Here is a 14,987-nt window from a genome sequence, read left to right on the forward strand (position 1 = left end):
CTAAGCTATCGATGTACGAAATGGCAAATCACAGTCTTTTCCATAGTTTGTAGTAGTTTCCGATAATCGTGTGTAAATACATTAAAACGAGCTCATCAGTTTTAAAATGAGCATTCCAATCGATGCCCACATGATGCACAAATGAAGTGCCAGTTTTTAATACTCCTATGGGAGTGGCCTTAGGTGCCTAAGCCAGTCAGTGCCTTAGGCCTCTCCCAGTGCATCCCAGGCCCGCTATTTTGAATAAGGTATGGAGGAGTCAGTTCGGTTGGATTGTGATGTATGGGAAGGTCCGGCTGGCCAAGGCAGGAGGGTATGGGCATTCCTCCTGCTGATTTTCACAGTGGGGTCGGGTGTGTGTTTGTGTGTGGGGTCTCCGGGTGACTGAGGCAGAAGGGAGTGCACATCCCTCCTGACGATTTACATGGTGGGATTCGGGGTTGGGGGGGGGTCTGGGTGTGGGCATCCTTCCTGTCAATTTTTTTTTAATGGGGGCAGATATTGTGCATGTGTAACACATGCACATCTGTGCCCATTTTATAAAAGGAAGTCTTCCTGCCCCAAACAGCTGAGTGGCAGGATGCTGCTTTGGGGCTTTGTTGCAAAAGTGTCAGTCACTTTTGCAACAACTGATCCGATGGGATTACAGCGGACCTCCGCGAAAGTCATTTGCATGCAAAATTGAACATCAGTTGCCGTTTTCAAATTGGACATTTACCGGCCCCACAGTGACCCAAAGGATTTTAATGGCGATTTTAGAGCATTCCGGCCCTGGGCTCAGTTTGAAGAAGAGAGTGCATGAGTCTTGGGCAAATGTCTCTTTCCCTTCCTCTTCTTTCTTTGCTTGAATAGCTCTGATGCATTTATTCTCTGTCTTGATGTCTAATCTAATCTAATCTTCTATTTCTGCATCGCACATATCTAGGCAGGCTCAAGGCGACTTACAAAGAGAAGAGAGAGGAGTGGAGAGAGAAGGGGAGAGTGAGGGGAGGAGAAAAAGGGGAAATTTTTGAGCAGGGGAAGATCTGAGAAGTTCAAGTGTCAAAGAGGTTGGTTTTCATTTTTTTCCGGAATGTGGTGTAGTTGGGTTCTATTCTGGTCGTTTCAGTGAGATCATTCCAAGTTTTCATTCCTAGGAAGGTAAGCATGGAGTGAAAAATTCACTTAGAGATTCTTTGTTCAGGGAAGGTTTAGTAGTATCCTGTTAAGGGTTCTATGGGAGGTAGACCATGCCTTTGAGAAGAGTTGGATGAGTGGAGCTGCTGTAGGAGCTGTATATGGGTTTGAAGGTAGGTAACATAATCTTGTTCAGGAAAAAAGGCCTCAGATTTGGAGCATACATGTAGTCCTATCATGGACTGAACGGTCAGCGTAATGTTACAGCTCCATACTTCAGTCATATCAGTCCATGATAGGACTACGCATATGCTCCGAATCTGAGGCCTTTTTTCCCGAACAAGATTATGCTACCTGTTTGGTGTATTTTTCATATTAAGTGGTATATGCTTTACATATGAGTAAAGGATATTTTGGCCACTTGGGTTGACAACATTTGAAGGTAGGTAAACAGTAAAATTAGAGGACACGAATTGAGGTTGCAGTTTAGTAGGCTTAGGAGTAACACAGGAAATTCATTTTCATGGAGAGGGTGGTCAATGTCTAGAATGCCCTCCTGAGGGAGGTGATGGATAGGGTTACCAGACATCCAGATTTACCCGGACATGTCCTCTTTTTAGCCGGATGGCTTTTCCTGGGCATCTGGCACTTTGTCCAGGTTTTGAAAAGCTGTTGAGGTCAGTGTCGAGTCTGGAGTGCATCTGTGCATGCGTGCAATGTAATCATGTCACATCTGCACATGCGTAGACGCACTCCAGACTCAGTCCGAAAAGACGAAGTTTGCGTGGGGGTGGAATGGGGTGGGGTGGGACCGGGGACAGAACGGAGCGGGCCCAGGGATGGGGCGGGACCACGTGTCCTCTTTATCCAGATGCAAAATCTGGTAACTCTAGTGATGGAGAAGACATGGTTATGAAAAGGGAAAATAGTAAAAAGAAAATCCGATTTTGTCCGAATTGGTACATATGTATTTCAATCAATCTGAGTTGTTTTTGTTAGCTATGATCTCTCTTTAGAATAGGTTTCAAGGTGTCTTATATTTATGATCCTTCAGCATAAATGTAAAGCAGTACTTACTGAAAGAAAAAAAAATCTAGTGTATTAGACAAGCTATTGTGACCTGGATTCCACAAAGTTAATTTTATTCTCTGTACTAGCTGATGACCCGGCGTTGCACGGGTATTTAATTATAGCAATAACACTGTAAATGGATTCAAATAAAGATACTTTATAGTGGTGAATGAAATTATTTTTTTACAGCTTTATAAAAAGTACAATATTCAAATTATAATGTGAAATATTTGACAAAATGAATACAATACAACTAACACAAAACTTGATTATAAACAACATTTTTAGTTTCACCTCCAGGAGCAAGAACATATAAATTCTTGGGTGAACCCACCCTTGAGCAAGCAACATAGAGTTGTCCATGGGAAAAACAGGGGGATCTTAAATCCACTCCACAGTATGTAATAGTCTGTCCCTGTGATTTGTTGATTGTGATAGAGAATGCAAGTCTCACTGGAATTTGCAATCTCTTAAACTGAAAAGGAAGATCTGTTGGAATAAGTGGCATCCAAAAGTTTCAGTATTGATTTAAACCACAGTTCTTCAACCGCCGGTCCGCGGACCGGTATCGGTCCGCAGGAAATTTTTGCCGGTCCGCACAGGACCGGCAAGATTGACTCATTTGAACTTCCTGCCGGTCCGCGCAGGACCGGCAAGATCAGCATCGGAAGCGTGCGCTGGGCCGGAGAGATCTTGGGGAGCCTCCGACAGTGGCTTTCTCCCCTGTCTGCAGCTCTCCTTTACTTCCCAGCGCAGCGATTCACAAAGGCAGCCTCGGGGCTTTTGCTGAATCGCGGCTGCCTCTGATGATGCAACTTCCTCTTTCCTCAGAGGCGGCGCGACCCAACAAAGGACCCGAGGCTGCATTCGTGAATCGCTGCACTGGGAAGTAAGAAGAGCTGCTGGGAGGGGAGAAAACCACTATCAGTCTGGGAAGCTGCTGGGCAGGGGAAAAAAGGGACAGCTGCTACTGGAAAGGGAGAAGGAGAGATGCATCTGGGAGGGGAGGAGGGAAAGGAATCTGGGAAGCTGCTGGGCCAGGAAAAAAAAGGGACAGCTGCTACTGGAGAGGGAGAAGGAGAAGGAGAGATGCATCTGGGAGGGGAGGAGGGAAAGGAATCTGGGAAGCTGCTGGGCCAGGAAAAAAAAGGACAGCTGCTACTGGAGAGGGAGAAGAAGGAGAGATGCTTCTGGGAGGGGAGGAGGGAAAGGAATCTGGGAAGCTGCTGGGCTAGGAAAAAAAGGGACAGCTGCTACTGGAGAGGGAGAAGGAGACGGAGAGATGCTTCTGGGAGGGAGGAGGGAAAGGAATCTGGGAAGCTGCTGGGCAAGATAAAAAAAGGGACAGCTGCTACTGGAGAGGGAGAAGAAGGAGAGATGCTTCTGGGAGGGGAGGAGGGAAAGGAATCTGGGAAGCTGCTGGGCAAGGAAAAAAAAGGGACAGCTGCTACTGGAGAGGGAGACGGAGAGATGCTGCTGGGAGGGGAGGAAGGGAAGAGAGTTACTGCTGGACAGGAGGAGGAGGGAAGGGAGAATGAAAAAAGGAAGGAAACAGCTGGCAGAGAGATTAGAGGAGGGGAAGGGGAGACACAGGCATGAGAAAGTAGAGAGATTGATGATAGGAAGGGGTCAGCAGAAAAATAAGCAGAGGGACAACGATGATAGATCTGGTGTAGGAGAGATAAAAATGAAGAGAGCAGTGAAGCTGGAATGAATCATGTAAATAGGAGAGAGGGGCACAAGCTGGATGGAAAGGGGAGAGGGACATAGAAAGAAGACAGATACCATATGGAAGGGGGAGAGGACAGATAGTGGATGGAAGGGGCAGATGCTGGATTGAAGAGACAGAGAGGGCATACGCTGGAAGGAAGAGAGTGAAAAAAAGATTGAAAGCAGAAACCAGAGATGACAAAAGGTAGAAAAAAATAATCTTATTTCTATTTTGTGATTAGAATATATCAGATTTGAAATATATATCCTGCTAGAGCTGGTGTTAGACATAACTGGGGACTGCAAAACCCAGGCAGTGCTTCTTTAGCTTTCAGCTGGCTTAGGGCGCTCTCTGACCAGGGGGCAGTTGCCCTAGTTGCACTCCCCTAAAACTATTCCTGTCATGTGTTACTTCAGTATTCTGTTAGCATGATATTTCTGTGTAGCATTCTGTAATAATTTGGCTTGTTCAGTTTTCTTGATAGTAGAGGGGATATATGTGAAGGGGAGGGGAGACAGGGGTTTTGTTGATCCTTGCTCTGAATTATTTGTATTTATAAAATGACAATTCTACAGAATATTGTTTCTTTTTATACTTTAATAAAATACATTCAATATAAAATCATAACTGAGGCTTGTGTGGATGGGATCAGATGATTTGTGGGGACCGAGCTCACGGAGATGGGGCGGAAACGGGATTTTTAAATTTTAGTCCTAGTAGTTTGCCGGTCCACAAAATAATTCTTTTTTTTCTGCCGGTCCACGGGTGTAAAAAGGTTGAAGAACACTGATTTAAACAACTCAATATGTGGAAACTCAGGTTGAAAAGAAACTCCATGCATTTTTTTCCCGGTTCAGAATGGAACCTGTGTTCCTAGTTCAGCATATGTGAGTACTCATGTAATGTAAGAAGGAGCACGAGAGCTAGTCTCAAAGGGCGGAGTTTAACACGGGGCTGGGAGGCCCTGGGGTTGTATGCAGGCAAGATAGGAAGGGGGGGGGAGGAGAACCGTTAGAAGGAGAAGGGTATCGAAGGAGGGGAGGGGTTCGCGCCAAAAGGAAAGGCAGGGGTAGGGTAGTGTGGAGAAAGGGGGCGTTTCTGCAGAGGGTTTTTAGTTACGAGCCTTGGAGGACTAAGTTCGTTGCAGGTCCTCCAAGGCAGAATTTGGCTATTACCGGACGTTTTTTCACTTACTTGTGTTACTATGGCGTCTTCCAGTCGGGCGGAGGTCTGTGGGGAGGAGGAGGAGGCAGAATTGTCGTTCTTGGCCGGGGACTCGTTCGCGGAAGAGACGCTGGAGCAGGTGGGTGTCTGCTCAGTAGAGGAGCGTGTGCAACCGGCACGACGTTCAAAAGAGGAAGCGCTGAGAGCATTAGCCCTTGTCGGTTCGGGAGGCCATAGGGGGACTTGTTCGGGGTTCCTTCCTGGGGGGGGGAAGGCCCGCCGTAAGTCTAAGGCGTCGGGCAGTGTGCAGGGAGCTGTTCCGGCCGGCCGCAGTTCGTTGGATTCGTCGGGGGGCGGGGCTTCAGCGGCGGTTGCCAGTGCTGAGTGTGTGAGCAGGAATATGCCGGTTAGCAGGGAGGTGGCTGGAGATATTGCTTCGGGGAGTGGTGTGAGTATGGGGGGCAGGGTAGGGTCTATGGCAGCAGGAGTATCTGAGCCTTCTTGCTCTGGGGTTTCGGGTGCTAGAGAGCTTTTCTCGGGTTTGTTGGCGGGTGGACCTGGTGATTCCTGTGGGTCGCCTGGGGCTTTAGGTTTGGGTAGGGGTATGAGTGCTCCCGGTTTTATGTCCGGTGCCGGGGGGGTACCTGCAGGTCCGTTCCCTGGTCTTTTTTCCGGTAGTTGGTCTCCGAGTTGGGGGGCGGGTTCCTGGGGTGCTTCCTCCTCGGGTGGGGGTTTGATGCCTTCAGTTTCTCAATGGGGAGGGGGTGTTCCGGGTAATATGGGCTTGGGGCTGATGCCAGGGTGTAGTTATGGGTCTGGATGGGGTGTCCCTGTTGGTATGCCGGGGTTTTGTTTTCCTGGTCCTGCCTCTGTTTCTTGGTCTCCACAGGTGGCGTGTATCCTTCCGGGAGGACAGATGGTGCAGACGGATGGATTGGGAGCAGTGGGCAGTCCCGGAGTTGCAGAGCGACCTGGCGGTTCTGGTGCGGAGCGCGGATCGGCGCTGACTGCTGGTGCAGTTGCTGGCGGAGGCGCTGCGGTTTCTGGCCCCAGTTCATCCCTGATGCCTGAGGTTGCTGTTCGTGGCGGCTCGGTTCAAGCTTCTGATGTCTCTTCCTTGGTGGGGACTGCTGGCCAAGGCGTCTCTGGAGTGTCTGCAGGAGTGTCGGGAGCTTCTACTACTGGTAACAAGGCGCCTGCTCAGGTTGCTGGTGGGGGGAGGGCGCGGCGTAAGAAGCGCAGGCGTCGGCGTCGGGGTTCCTCTTCGTCCTCGTCTGGGTCTTCCTCCTCGGGTTCTACGTCTTCTTCTTCGGTGGAAGCCGGTCCTTCGGGTGGTGTTGAAGCTGCTGGGGTAGGTAGTGGTGAAGCTTCTACAGGGGAAGTTCGGGGTGCCCCGGCTTTAGTGGCACTTACCGAGTTGTGGGAAAAGGTTCCCCGGGATTTGCGGCGGAAAATTCGGCGGCGATCCTGCTTAGATATTTTTCGCCTCATGGAGGGTAGAGCCCATAGGAAGCGGCATAGGAAATCCAAGCGTGACGGGAAGGAGGTTAAAGTTTTTCCGGTGGCTCGTTCCATTATTAATTGGATTCGGGCTTTTTTGCGATTAGCGAGTGTGTGGGGACGCGCTAATCCGCAGGATGCTGGTTTATTATTGTCATATGCGGATTCGATTTTGGATTCCTATCAGCGTTTCGGCGGGTGGGCTTGGTTGAATTACGACGAAGCCTTCAGAGACAAAATGGAAGAAAATAGTTTCATGTCTTGGGGTTCTCAGGATGTGAATCTATGGCTTACGCATATGGCTTCCAAATCCGTACCGGGTATGCCAGGGCGGACTTTTGGGACTCCGGGGAGCGTCCGGCCCTTTCGCGGCGGGTCGGGGGGGAGTCCTTCAGCAGGGTCCGACGTGTGTTGGAAATTTAATAAATCCAACTGTCCCTTCTCCGACTGTAAATTTCGTCATGCCTGCTCCGTCTGTGGTCAATCGCATTCGGCTCTTAAATGTCCCAAACGTGTCGGTGGAGCAGCTGCGGGGGTCGGCAAGTGATGTGGTGGTGGATGTGCCTACTCCGATTCGGGTAGGTGCTTTGCGCCCGTGGTTGCATAGCTATAGTCGGCGGAGGGTGGCGGGTATTTTGGAGGCCGGGTTTACAGAGGGTTTTGATATTCCTTTTTTGGGGGAGGTGACGGCGGCGCGTGTGCAGAACTCATCTTCGGTGTCTGTTTTACGTGGTGTAGTGTGGGATAAGTTGTCTGCGGAAATACAACTGGGGCGTATTGCGGGACCTTTTCGTGTTCCACCTTTTTCTCGGATGAAGATTTCACCTTTGGCGGTGATCCCTAAGAAAGTGCCTGGGGAGTATCGTCTCATTCATAACTTGTCTCGGCCTTTGGGTCGGTCGGTTAATGATGGTATTCCAAAGGATCTTTGTACTGTGCGTTATGCCTCTTTGGATAGTGCATTGAGGCTTATCGTATCGGTCGGACGTGGTGCTTTGTTAGCGAAGGTGGATATCGAATCGGCCTTCCGATTGCTCCCTATTCATCCGCGGGCTTATCCGTTATTGGGTTTTCGTTTCGAGGGTTTGTATTTTTACGACCGATGTTTGCCCATGGGCTGTTCCATTTCGTGTGCGTACTTCGAAATGTTCAGTTCCTTTTTGCATTGGGTTTTAGTTCAGCAGGTAGGTGTTGACTCTGTTGTGCATTATCTGGATGACTTCTTGTTTATAGGTGCAGGGAGTAGCGGGGTTTGTGCGCGTCTTAAGCAGGTTTTTGAGGACTTGGCGGAGGATTTCGGTGTGCCTTTAGCGCGTGACAAATCGGAGGGGCCGGTTACTTCTTTGGTTTTTTTTGGGGATAGAGTTGGACACAGAGGCTCTAGTTACTCGGCTGCCTCTGTTGAAGGTTCGTCAACTGCTAGGACTCATAGAGCAGGTGATTCAGGCTCCTAAGTCTACCTTGCACACGATTCAGTCTCTATTGGGGTCTCTCAATTTTGCCTGTCGAGTTCTTCCTATGGGTAGGGCTTTTTCGCGTAGGTTGGCAGCGTCCACGTCTGGGGTACGGGATCGTCATCATTTTTTGCGTCTCCCGGCGGGTGTACGTGCTGATTTGCGTATGTGGGCCGTTTTTCTTCGGGATTTTAATGGTACGGTACCGATGCTGGCGCCTGAGCTTTCTAGCGTTGATCTTGAGCTATTTTCTGATGCGGCGGGTGGTGTTGGCTTCGGTTTGTATTGCAATGGTGACTGGTGTGCCGAGCGTTGGCCTGCGGAATGGGTGCGGTCCGGCGTCACAAAGAATATTACCTTGTTGGAATTATTTCCGCTCCTGGTGGCTTGTGAGCTCTGGTCTGGGGTCTTGCGCAATAGACGGGTGGTGTTCTGGTGTGACAATTTAGGAGTAGTGGAGGTCGTTAATCGGCAGGCGGCGCGATGTTTGGCGGTCAATGCGCTCATGCGGGAGTTGGTTTTGCGCTGTTTGCGTCTGAATTTGTTTGTTCGTGCTCGTCATGTTCCGGGTCTGCAAAATGGCATTGCTGATGCTTTGTCTCGTTTCAATTTTTTGCAGTTTCGTCGGCTGGCGCCAGGAGCTCGAGCAGAAGGTTCACGGATGCCAGCGCGTTTGTGGAGCCTGGTCGGGAAGGAGTCTGGGAGATGCTCCGTATGTCCGTAGCCTCTTCTACGTGGTCCCATTATTCAGCGGGTTTTCGGTCTGTGGCAGCTTTCTTAGCCGATAGGGGCTGGTGTCCGGGAGATGTGGCCGAATCCTTATTAGAGGATTTCGTGTTGTCTTCTTTTCGGAATCGGGTTTCCCGGGGTGTAGTTCGTGGTCAATTAGCGGGTTTTGCCTTTTTCTGCAGGGCATTGGGTTGGGCTTGTCCAGTCTCTAGTTTTTTGGTTCAACGGTTGCTTCGGGCGTTAGGACGTGTGTTGCCACAGCCGCGTGACTCGAGGTTGCCCGTGACGCATGAGCTACTCCTACGTTTGTTGGCGGTATTGCCGGAGGTGGCCCACTCGCCGTATGAGGCCTGTTTATTTCAGGCGGCTTTCTCCATTGCCTTTTTTGGTGCCTTAAGGGTTAGTGAGTTAGTCGTAGGTCCGGCTTCGGGAGTGGTTCCGCGGGGCCTTCGGATTCAGCATGTGACTGTGGAGGATTCGGTTTTAAGGCTGCATATTGTCAGTTCTAAGACGGATCAGTATGGGGTTGGGCACTGGGTGGTTCTGCATGCTGTGTCTGGCTGTTTGTCTTGTCCGGTTCTCCGGCTGCGTACTTACTTGGCCATTCGTCCCACTAGCTCTCAGGTATTGTTTGTGCATGCGGATGGCGCGCCTTTGACGCGTTACCAGTTTCGGGCGGTACAGAGTTTAGCGCTAGCACGTTGTGGTATGAATCCGGCGGATTTTGGAACTCATTCATTCCGGATAGGTGCTGCCACGAGTGCTAGTAGGGCGGGTATGTCGGGGGAGGGTATTCAGAGATTGGGTCGTTGGGTTTCGAATGCGTTTCGGGGTTATATTCGTCGTGAGGGGGTTGGGGCCGGGAGTGTTGCGGGGAGAGGTTCTCAATAAGGGGATTGGCAGTAGGTGTGATCTGTTTTGTTTATTTTCTGTTTCAGCTCCCAGTTCCTGTTCCTATTCTCTGTGGATCGTGGGCCATTCTTTCATCCACTGGGCTAGTGAACGTGCATGTATCCGCCCGGGTGGCCGTCATCTTGGACTGGGGCATTTGGGACTTCGTGTTTCCTGGTGGGGACAACGCGGGATGCATTGGAGTCAACTTTTGGTCTTATTGACTGATTTGCGATCTCGGACTAGTCATCCTGACATACTTCTGATACATTTGGGGGGGAATGATGTGGATGCATTGACGGGAAAGGATTTGGTCAATAGGATCAAAGATGATCTGCGGGTGGTGTGGGATTGGTTCCCGGGGGTGTTGCTAGTATGGTCTGACATAGTGCCTCGTCCAAGTCGTATAGTGTCCCGGCGTTGGACAAGGGGCCTGGCCAAGCTCAACAGGCAAGTTGGGAAATGGGTGGTGGGTCACGGTGGGTGGCAGATACAGCATGATTGGGTGGACGTTAATTGTCTTGGTTTGTATCATACCGATAGGGTTCACTTGTCGGATGTGGGATTGGATCTTCTGCTGGATGATTTCGCGTCCAGTTGTGAGAAGTTCCTCAGTGATCGTTCATAGTCGCTGCTCTTTTGGGGGAGGGCCTGTGTGGTACAGGCCTGTGGCGGGTCTCCCGAGCTACTGGGTGCTGGGGCTCATCCGGCGATGAGCGGTGGGCCGGCTGGGAGCCGTGCCTTGGGGTCAGGTGACCCGGGTTAAAGGGGCATGAGGTCATGCCACCCCTCAGACACTTGCTGTTGGTGGCGGGGTCGGGGGCAAAGGTACTGTTTACACAGGGTAGCTCGGGAGGAGCTTGCTGAGGTTGATTGTTAATTGAGGTTCAATATGTTAATGATGTTAATTTATGCAAGTTAATTTATTGGTTAATGTGCTTTAATAAAGAGCTGCGGCTATTTACCACAGTAATGTGTTTGGTGTTATTGATGTGGGTGGGGTGCAGAGAAAGGAGGGATAATGACAACTGAAGGGACTATCCAGATCCCGATGTTAGAAGGAGCACGAGAGCTAGTCTCAAAGGGCGGAGTTTAACACGGGGCTGGGAGGCCCTGGGGTTGTATGCAGGCAAGATAGGAAGGGGGGGGGGAGGAGAACCGTTAGAAGGAGAAGGGTATCGAAGGAGGGGAGGGGTTCGCGCCAAAAGGAAAGGCAGGGGTAGGGTAGTGTGGAGAAAGGGGGCGTTTCTGCAGAGGGTTTTTAGTTACGAGCCTTGGAGGACTAAGTTCGTTGCAGGTCCTCCAAGGCAGAATTTGCCCACCCTCCCTCCCTTTAATGAGATTGAGTGGCTTGGGAGGCGGGTCTCCCGAGCTACTGGGTGCTGGGGCTCATCCGGCGATGAGCGGTGGGCCGGCTGGGAGCCGTGCCTTGGGGTCAGGTGACCCGGGTTAAAGGGGCATGAGGTCATGCCACCCCTCAGACACTTGCTGTTGGTGGCGGGGTCGGGGGCAAAGGTACTGTTTACACAGGGTAGCTCGGGAGGAGCTTGCTGAGGTTGATTGTTAATTGAGGTTCAATATGTTAATGATGTTAATTTATGCAAGTTAATTTATTGGTTAATGTGCTTTAATAAAGAGCTGCGGCTATTTACCACAGTAATGTGTTTGGTGTTATTGATGTGGGTGGGGTGCAGAGAAAGGAGGGATAATGACAACTGAAGGGACTATCCAGATCCCGATGTTATAACATTATGAACTGGGGTGCATGAAGGAAACAGTTACAAACACAGTTAGAACATGCAAACTCTATATGTATGGTGTCCGTGGTAGAATAGAAACAATGTCCCTAGTGGTTATAGTGTCATAGAAAGTGTTTTAAAGTTGGAATTACTGTGAGAATGGCAGCTTTTTACATCCTTTCCATTGACATGAAAGGGTGAAATATGATTTTATGTTTGTAGCTCCGTCCACGTGTGCAGGTGGGCCGCGAGACCCCCAGAACATATCACCCCAGGTAGTTGGAATTACTGTGAGATTGGCAGCTTTTTACATTTTTTCCATTGACATGAATGAGTGAAATCTGATTTTATGTTTGTAGCTCCGCCCATGTGTGCAGGTGGGCCGCGAGACCCCCAGAACATATCACCCCAGGTAGTGAGGGATCTGCATACCAAGTTTCGTTCAAATCGGTCAAGCCGTTTTTGATTTACTGTGAGAATGGCAGCTGTTTACATTTTTTCCATTGATATGAATGGGTGAAATCTGATTTTCTGTTTGTAGCTCCGCCCACGTGTGCAGGTGGGCCGCGAGACCCCCAGAACATATCACCCCAGGTAGTGAGGGATCTGCATACCAAGTGTCGTTCAAATCGGTCAAGCCGTTTTTGAATTACTGTGAGAATGGCAGCTTTTTACATTTTTTCCATTGACATGAATGGGTGAAATCTGATTTTATGTTTGTAGCTCCGCCCATGTGTGCAGGTGGGCCGCGAGACCCCCAGAACATATCACCCCAGGTAGTGAGGGATCTGCATACCAAGTTTCGTTCAAATCGGGCAAGCCGTTTTTGCGGTGGCAGCTTTTTACATTTTTTCCATTGACATGAATGTGTGAAATCTGATTTTCTGTTTGTAGCTCCGCCCACGTGTGCAAGTGGGCCGCGAGACCCCCAGAACATATCACCCCAGGTAGTGAGGGATCTGCATACCAAGTTTCGTTCAAATCGGTCAAGCCGTTTTTGCGTGATCGCGACACATACACATATACATACACACATACCTCCGATTTTATATATATATAGATGTTCAAGTAGCAGAAGTTGGTAAAGGAGTTTATGCCTTTTAAAACATCAACTGGATTAAAAGGGTGAAAATTGCAGTGCTGCTGGCCACCTCCTTTCTGCAGTTGTCCAGAGAAGCAGAGCTTTCATCCTCCAGAAAGTTTCATTTTGAACTTACTAGTGCAAAAGCCACACACTGAAAACTTCAGTTTCTACTGCAAGCATCATTAGCGTGACCATTTATTTTTTTCATCAAAACGAGACATCTATTAATTGTCAACCCCGCCCCAATCCCACCCTAGCCCCGCCCCCAATTTATTCCATTCATTTTTCATGTACACATTTTATTAATTAATAATGGTAACCGTAAAATTAAAAAACCTACAAAGCACACTATACGCAGAGAAAATGTTAATTATCATTTATATTTGGGGGTTTTCAAAGATGTCATAAGAACATAAGAAATGCCTTCACTGAATCAGACCTTAGGTCCATCTAGTCCGGCGACCCACACACGCGGAGGCTAAGCTAGTTGTTCCCTGATGAAGACCCTGTTTACCCGTATCCCTCAATGTGATTTGCAAGAAGGTGTGCATCCAACTTGCCCTTGAATCCCAGAATGGTGGTCTCTGTCACAACCTCCTCTGGGAGAGCATTGCAAGCGTCCACCACTCGTGTGAAACAGAACTTCCGGACATTTGTCCTGGGCCTGTTGCCCTTCAATTTCAGTCCATGACCTCTTGTCCGAGTCACATCTGACAATGTGAATAACGGTGATTCTTGCTCTATTTTGTCGAATCCTTTTATTATTTTAAAAGTCTCTATCATATCGCCTCGCAGTCTTCTCTTCCCCAGGGTGAACAAGCCCATTTTTCCGAGGCGTTCTTTGTAGCTCAAATTCTCCATACCCTTAACTAGCTTCGTGGCTCGCCTCTGCACCCTCTCCAGCAGGGTTATAGCCTTCTTTAGGTAGGGAGACCAGTGCTGGATACAGTACTCCAAGTGTGGTCTGACCATTGCTCTGTAAAGCGGCATTATGACATCCGCCAATCTACTTGTGATTCCCTTCTTTATCTTGCTTTCTTTGACACCGCTGCGCATTGAGCCGACGGCTTCAGGGTCCTGTCTATCAGTACTCCAAGGTCCCTATCTTGTTTGCTCTTGCCCAATGTCACACCTAACATTTTATATTCATGTTCCTTATTTTTCCTGCCCAGGTGCATCACTTTGCATTTTTATATATTAAACTTAATCTGCCACTTTTCCGCCCACTTCTCTAGCCGGTTCAAATCTCTCTGGAGTTCTTCGCTGTCCATGTGTGACCCAACTGTCCGACATAGTTTAGTGTCATCTGCAAACTTGATTATATTACTTGTTGTTTCCTCTTCCAGGTCATTTATGAAGATATTGAATAAGAAGGGCCCAAGAACTGAGCCCTGGGGCACACCGCTTGTCACCTTTTCCCAGTCCGAGAACATGTCAAGGCAGATGACTTTAAAATATGCAATGTCACCTCAGTAACTATAGAAAAATAGACAAATATAGTGCAAAATATAGACAGCAGATATAAATTCTCAAAACTGACACATTTTGATCACTAAATTGAAAATAAAATCATTTTTCCTATCTTTGCTGTCTGGTGATTTCATGAGTGCGTTTCCTTCTGACTGTGCATCCTTTCTTTCTTTCTGCACTCAGGCCCAACAATTGTCCCTTTCTGTTTCCTCCCTCCTTCCTTCCTATGTCCTTAGTGTCCCCAGTGCCTCCTTACTATGTCCTTAGTGCCTCCAGTGCCTCCTTCCCATGTCCTTAGTGCCCCCAGTGCCTCCTTCCTATGTCCTTAGTACCCTCAGTGCCTCCTTCCAGTGTCCTTAGTACCCCCAGAGCCTCCTTCCTATATCCTTAGTGTCCTCAGTGCCTCCTTCCAATGTCCATCTCACTGCCTTCCAGCCTTTGTCCGACCCCCTCCCTCGAAGCCAGCCTGCCTGCCTGGCCAAAGCCTACCTGCCGCACCTGCCATCCCCCTTCCCTCCCTCCAGCGCCCGATTCAACCCCTTCGCCCCCCGGACTGCCGCCGCTGCCTGCCAGCCTCCCTCCTTCCCTTCCTCCAGCGACGATTCAAACCCCCATCCGCCCACCACCGCTGCAGCGTCTTCTTGCCGCCCAGAAGCCTTCTTCCCGACATCAATTCTGACGTCGGAGAGGAAGATCCAGGCCAACCAATTGTTGACTGGATGGCCGGGAACTTCCTCTCCGACGTCAGAATTGACGTCGAGAAGAAGCCATCTGGGCGGCAAGAAGAAGGTGCGGTGGCGGCGGATGGACGGGGGTTTGAATCGGTGCTGGAGGGAGGGGAAGCAATCGCCTGTCCTGTTGTCCCCGCGCACAGCTTTGGGATGCTGTCCTTAAAACCGGGTTTCTCATCTAACCTCAGACTTGGGCACATTTTTGATTATGCCCCTCAAACCGTATAAGTCTATCCAATACCAGCCTTACTATCTCCCTATATCACCCCTTCAACTAATTCTTGTTTCAGTCCAGATCCATCTGTTTCTACCCAGATAGTTATGACT

At 49.4% G+C, this 14,987-nt stretch overlaps 2 protein-coding genes across 6 annotated transcripts in view; both read left to right on the forward strand.

Moving 5' to 3' along the window:
• Window positions 1-14,987, forward strand: part of PDE1B (phosphodiesterase 1B) — a 657,058-nt gene that overhangs the window by 453,318 nt on the left and 188,753 nt on the right. The window lies entirely within an intron of this gene.
• Window positions 4,965-10,760, forward strand: LOC117357327 (uncharacterized PE-PGRS family protein PE_PGRS54-like). 2 transcript variants are annotated; one of them, XM_033937710.1, is made up of 3 exons: window positions 4,965-6,246; window positions 8,636-8,728; window positions 9,684-10,760. In XM_033937710.1, the coding sequence occupies exons 1-3, from the start codon at window positions 5,103-5,105 to the stop codon at window positions 10,262-10,264; spliced, it is 1,818 nt and encodes a 605-aa protein (XP_033793601.1). In that variant the 5' UTR covers window positions 4,965-5,102; the 3' UTR covers window positions 10,265-10,760. The 2 variants fall into 2 exon arrangements, with proteins under 2 accessions (XP_033793601.1, XP_033793603.1); XM_033937712.1 differs by lacking the exon at window positions 8,636-8,728.

Source organism: Geotrypetes seraphini, chromosome 3, assembly GCF_902459505.1.
Source record: "Geotrypetes seraphini chromosome 3, aGeoSer1.1, whole genome shotgun sequence".
Lineage (NCBI taxonomy): Eukaryota > Metazoa > Chordata > Amphibia > Gymnophiona > Dermophiidae > Geotrypetes > Geotrypetes seraphini.

Excerpts from the sequence above, each read along its gene's own strand:
- LOC117357327 (XM_033937710.1), top strand. The coding sequence starts at position 5,103 with ATGGCGTCTTCCAGTCGGGCGGAGGTCTGTGGGGAGGAGGAGGAGGCA. Across the intron at positions 6,247-8,635 it reads GTCGGGAGCTTCTACTACTG|TTTCGTCGGCTGGCGCCAGG; the intron begins GTAACAAGGCGC and ends AATTTTTTGCAG. Across the intron at positions 8,729-9,683 it reads AGGAGTCTGGGAGATGCTCC|CTCCCAGTTCCTGTTCCTAT; the intron begins GTATGTCCGTAG and ends TTTCTGTTTCAG.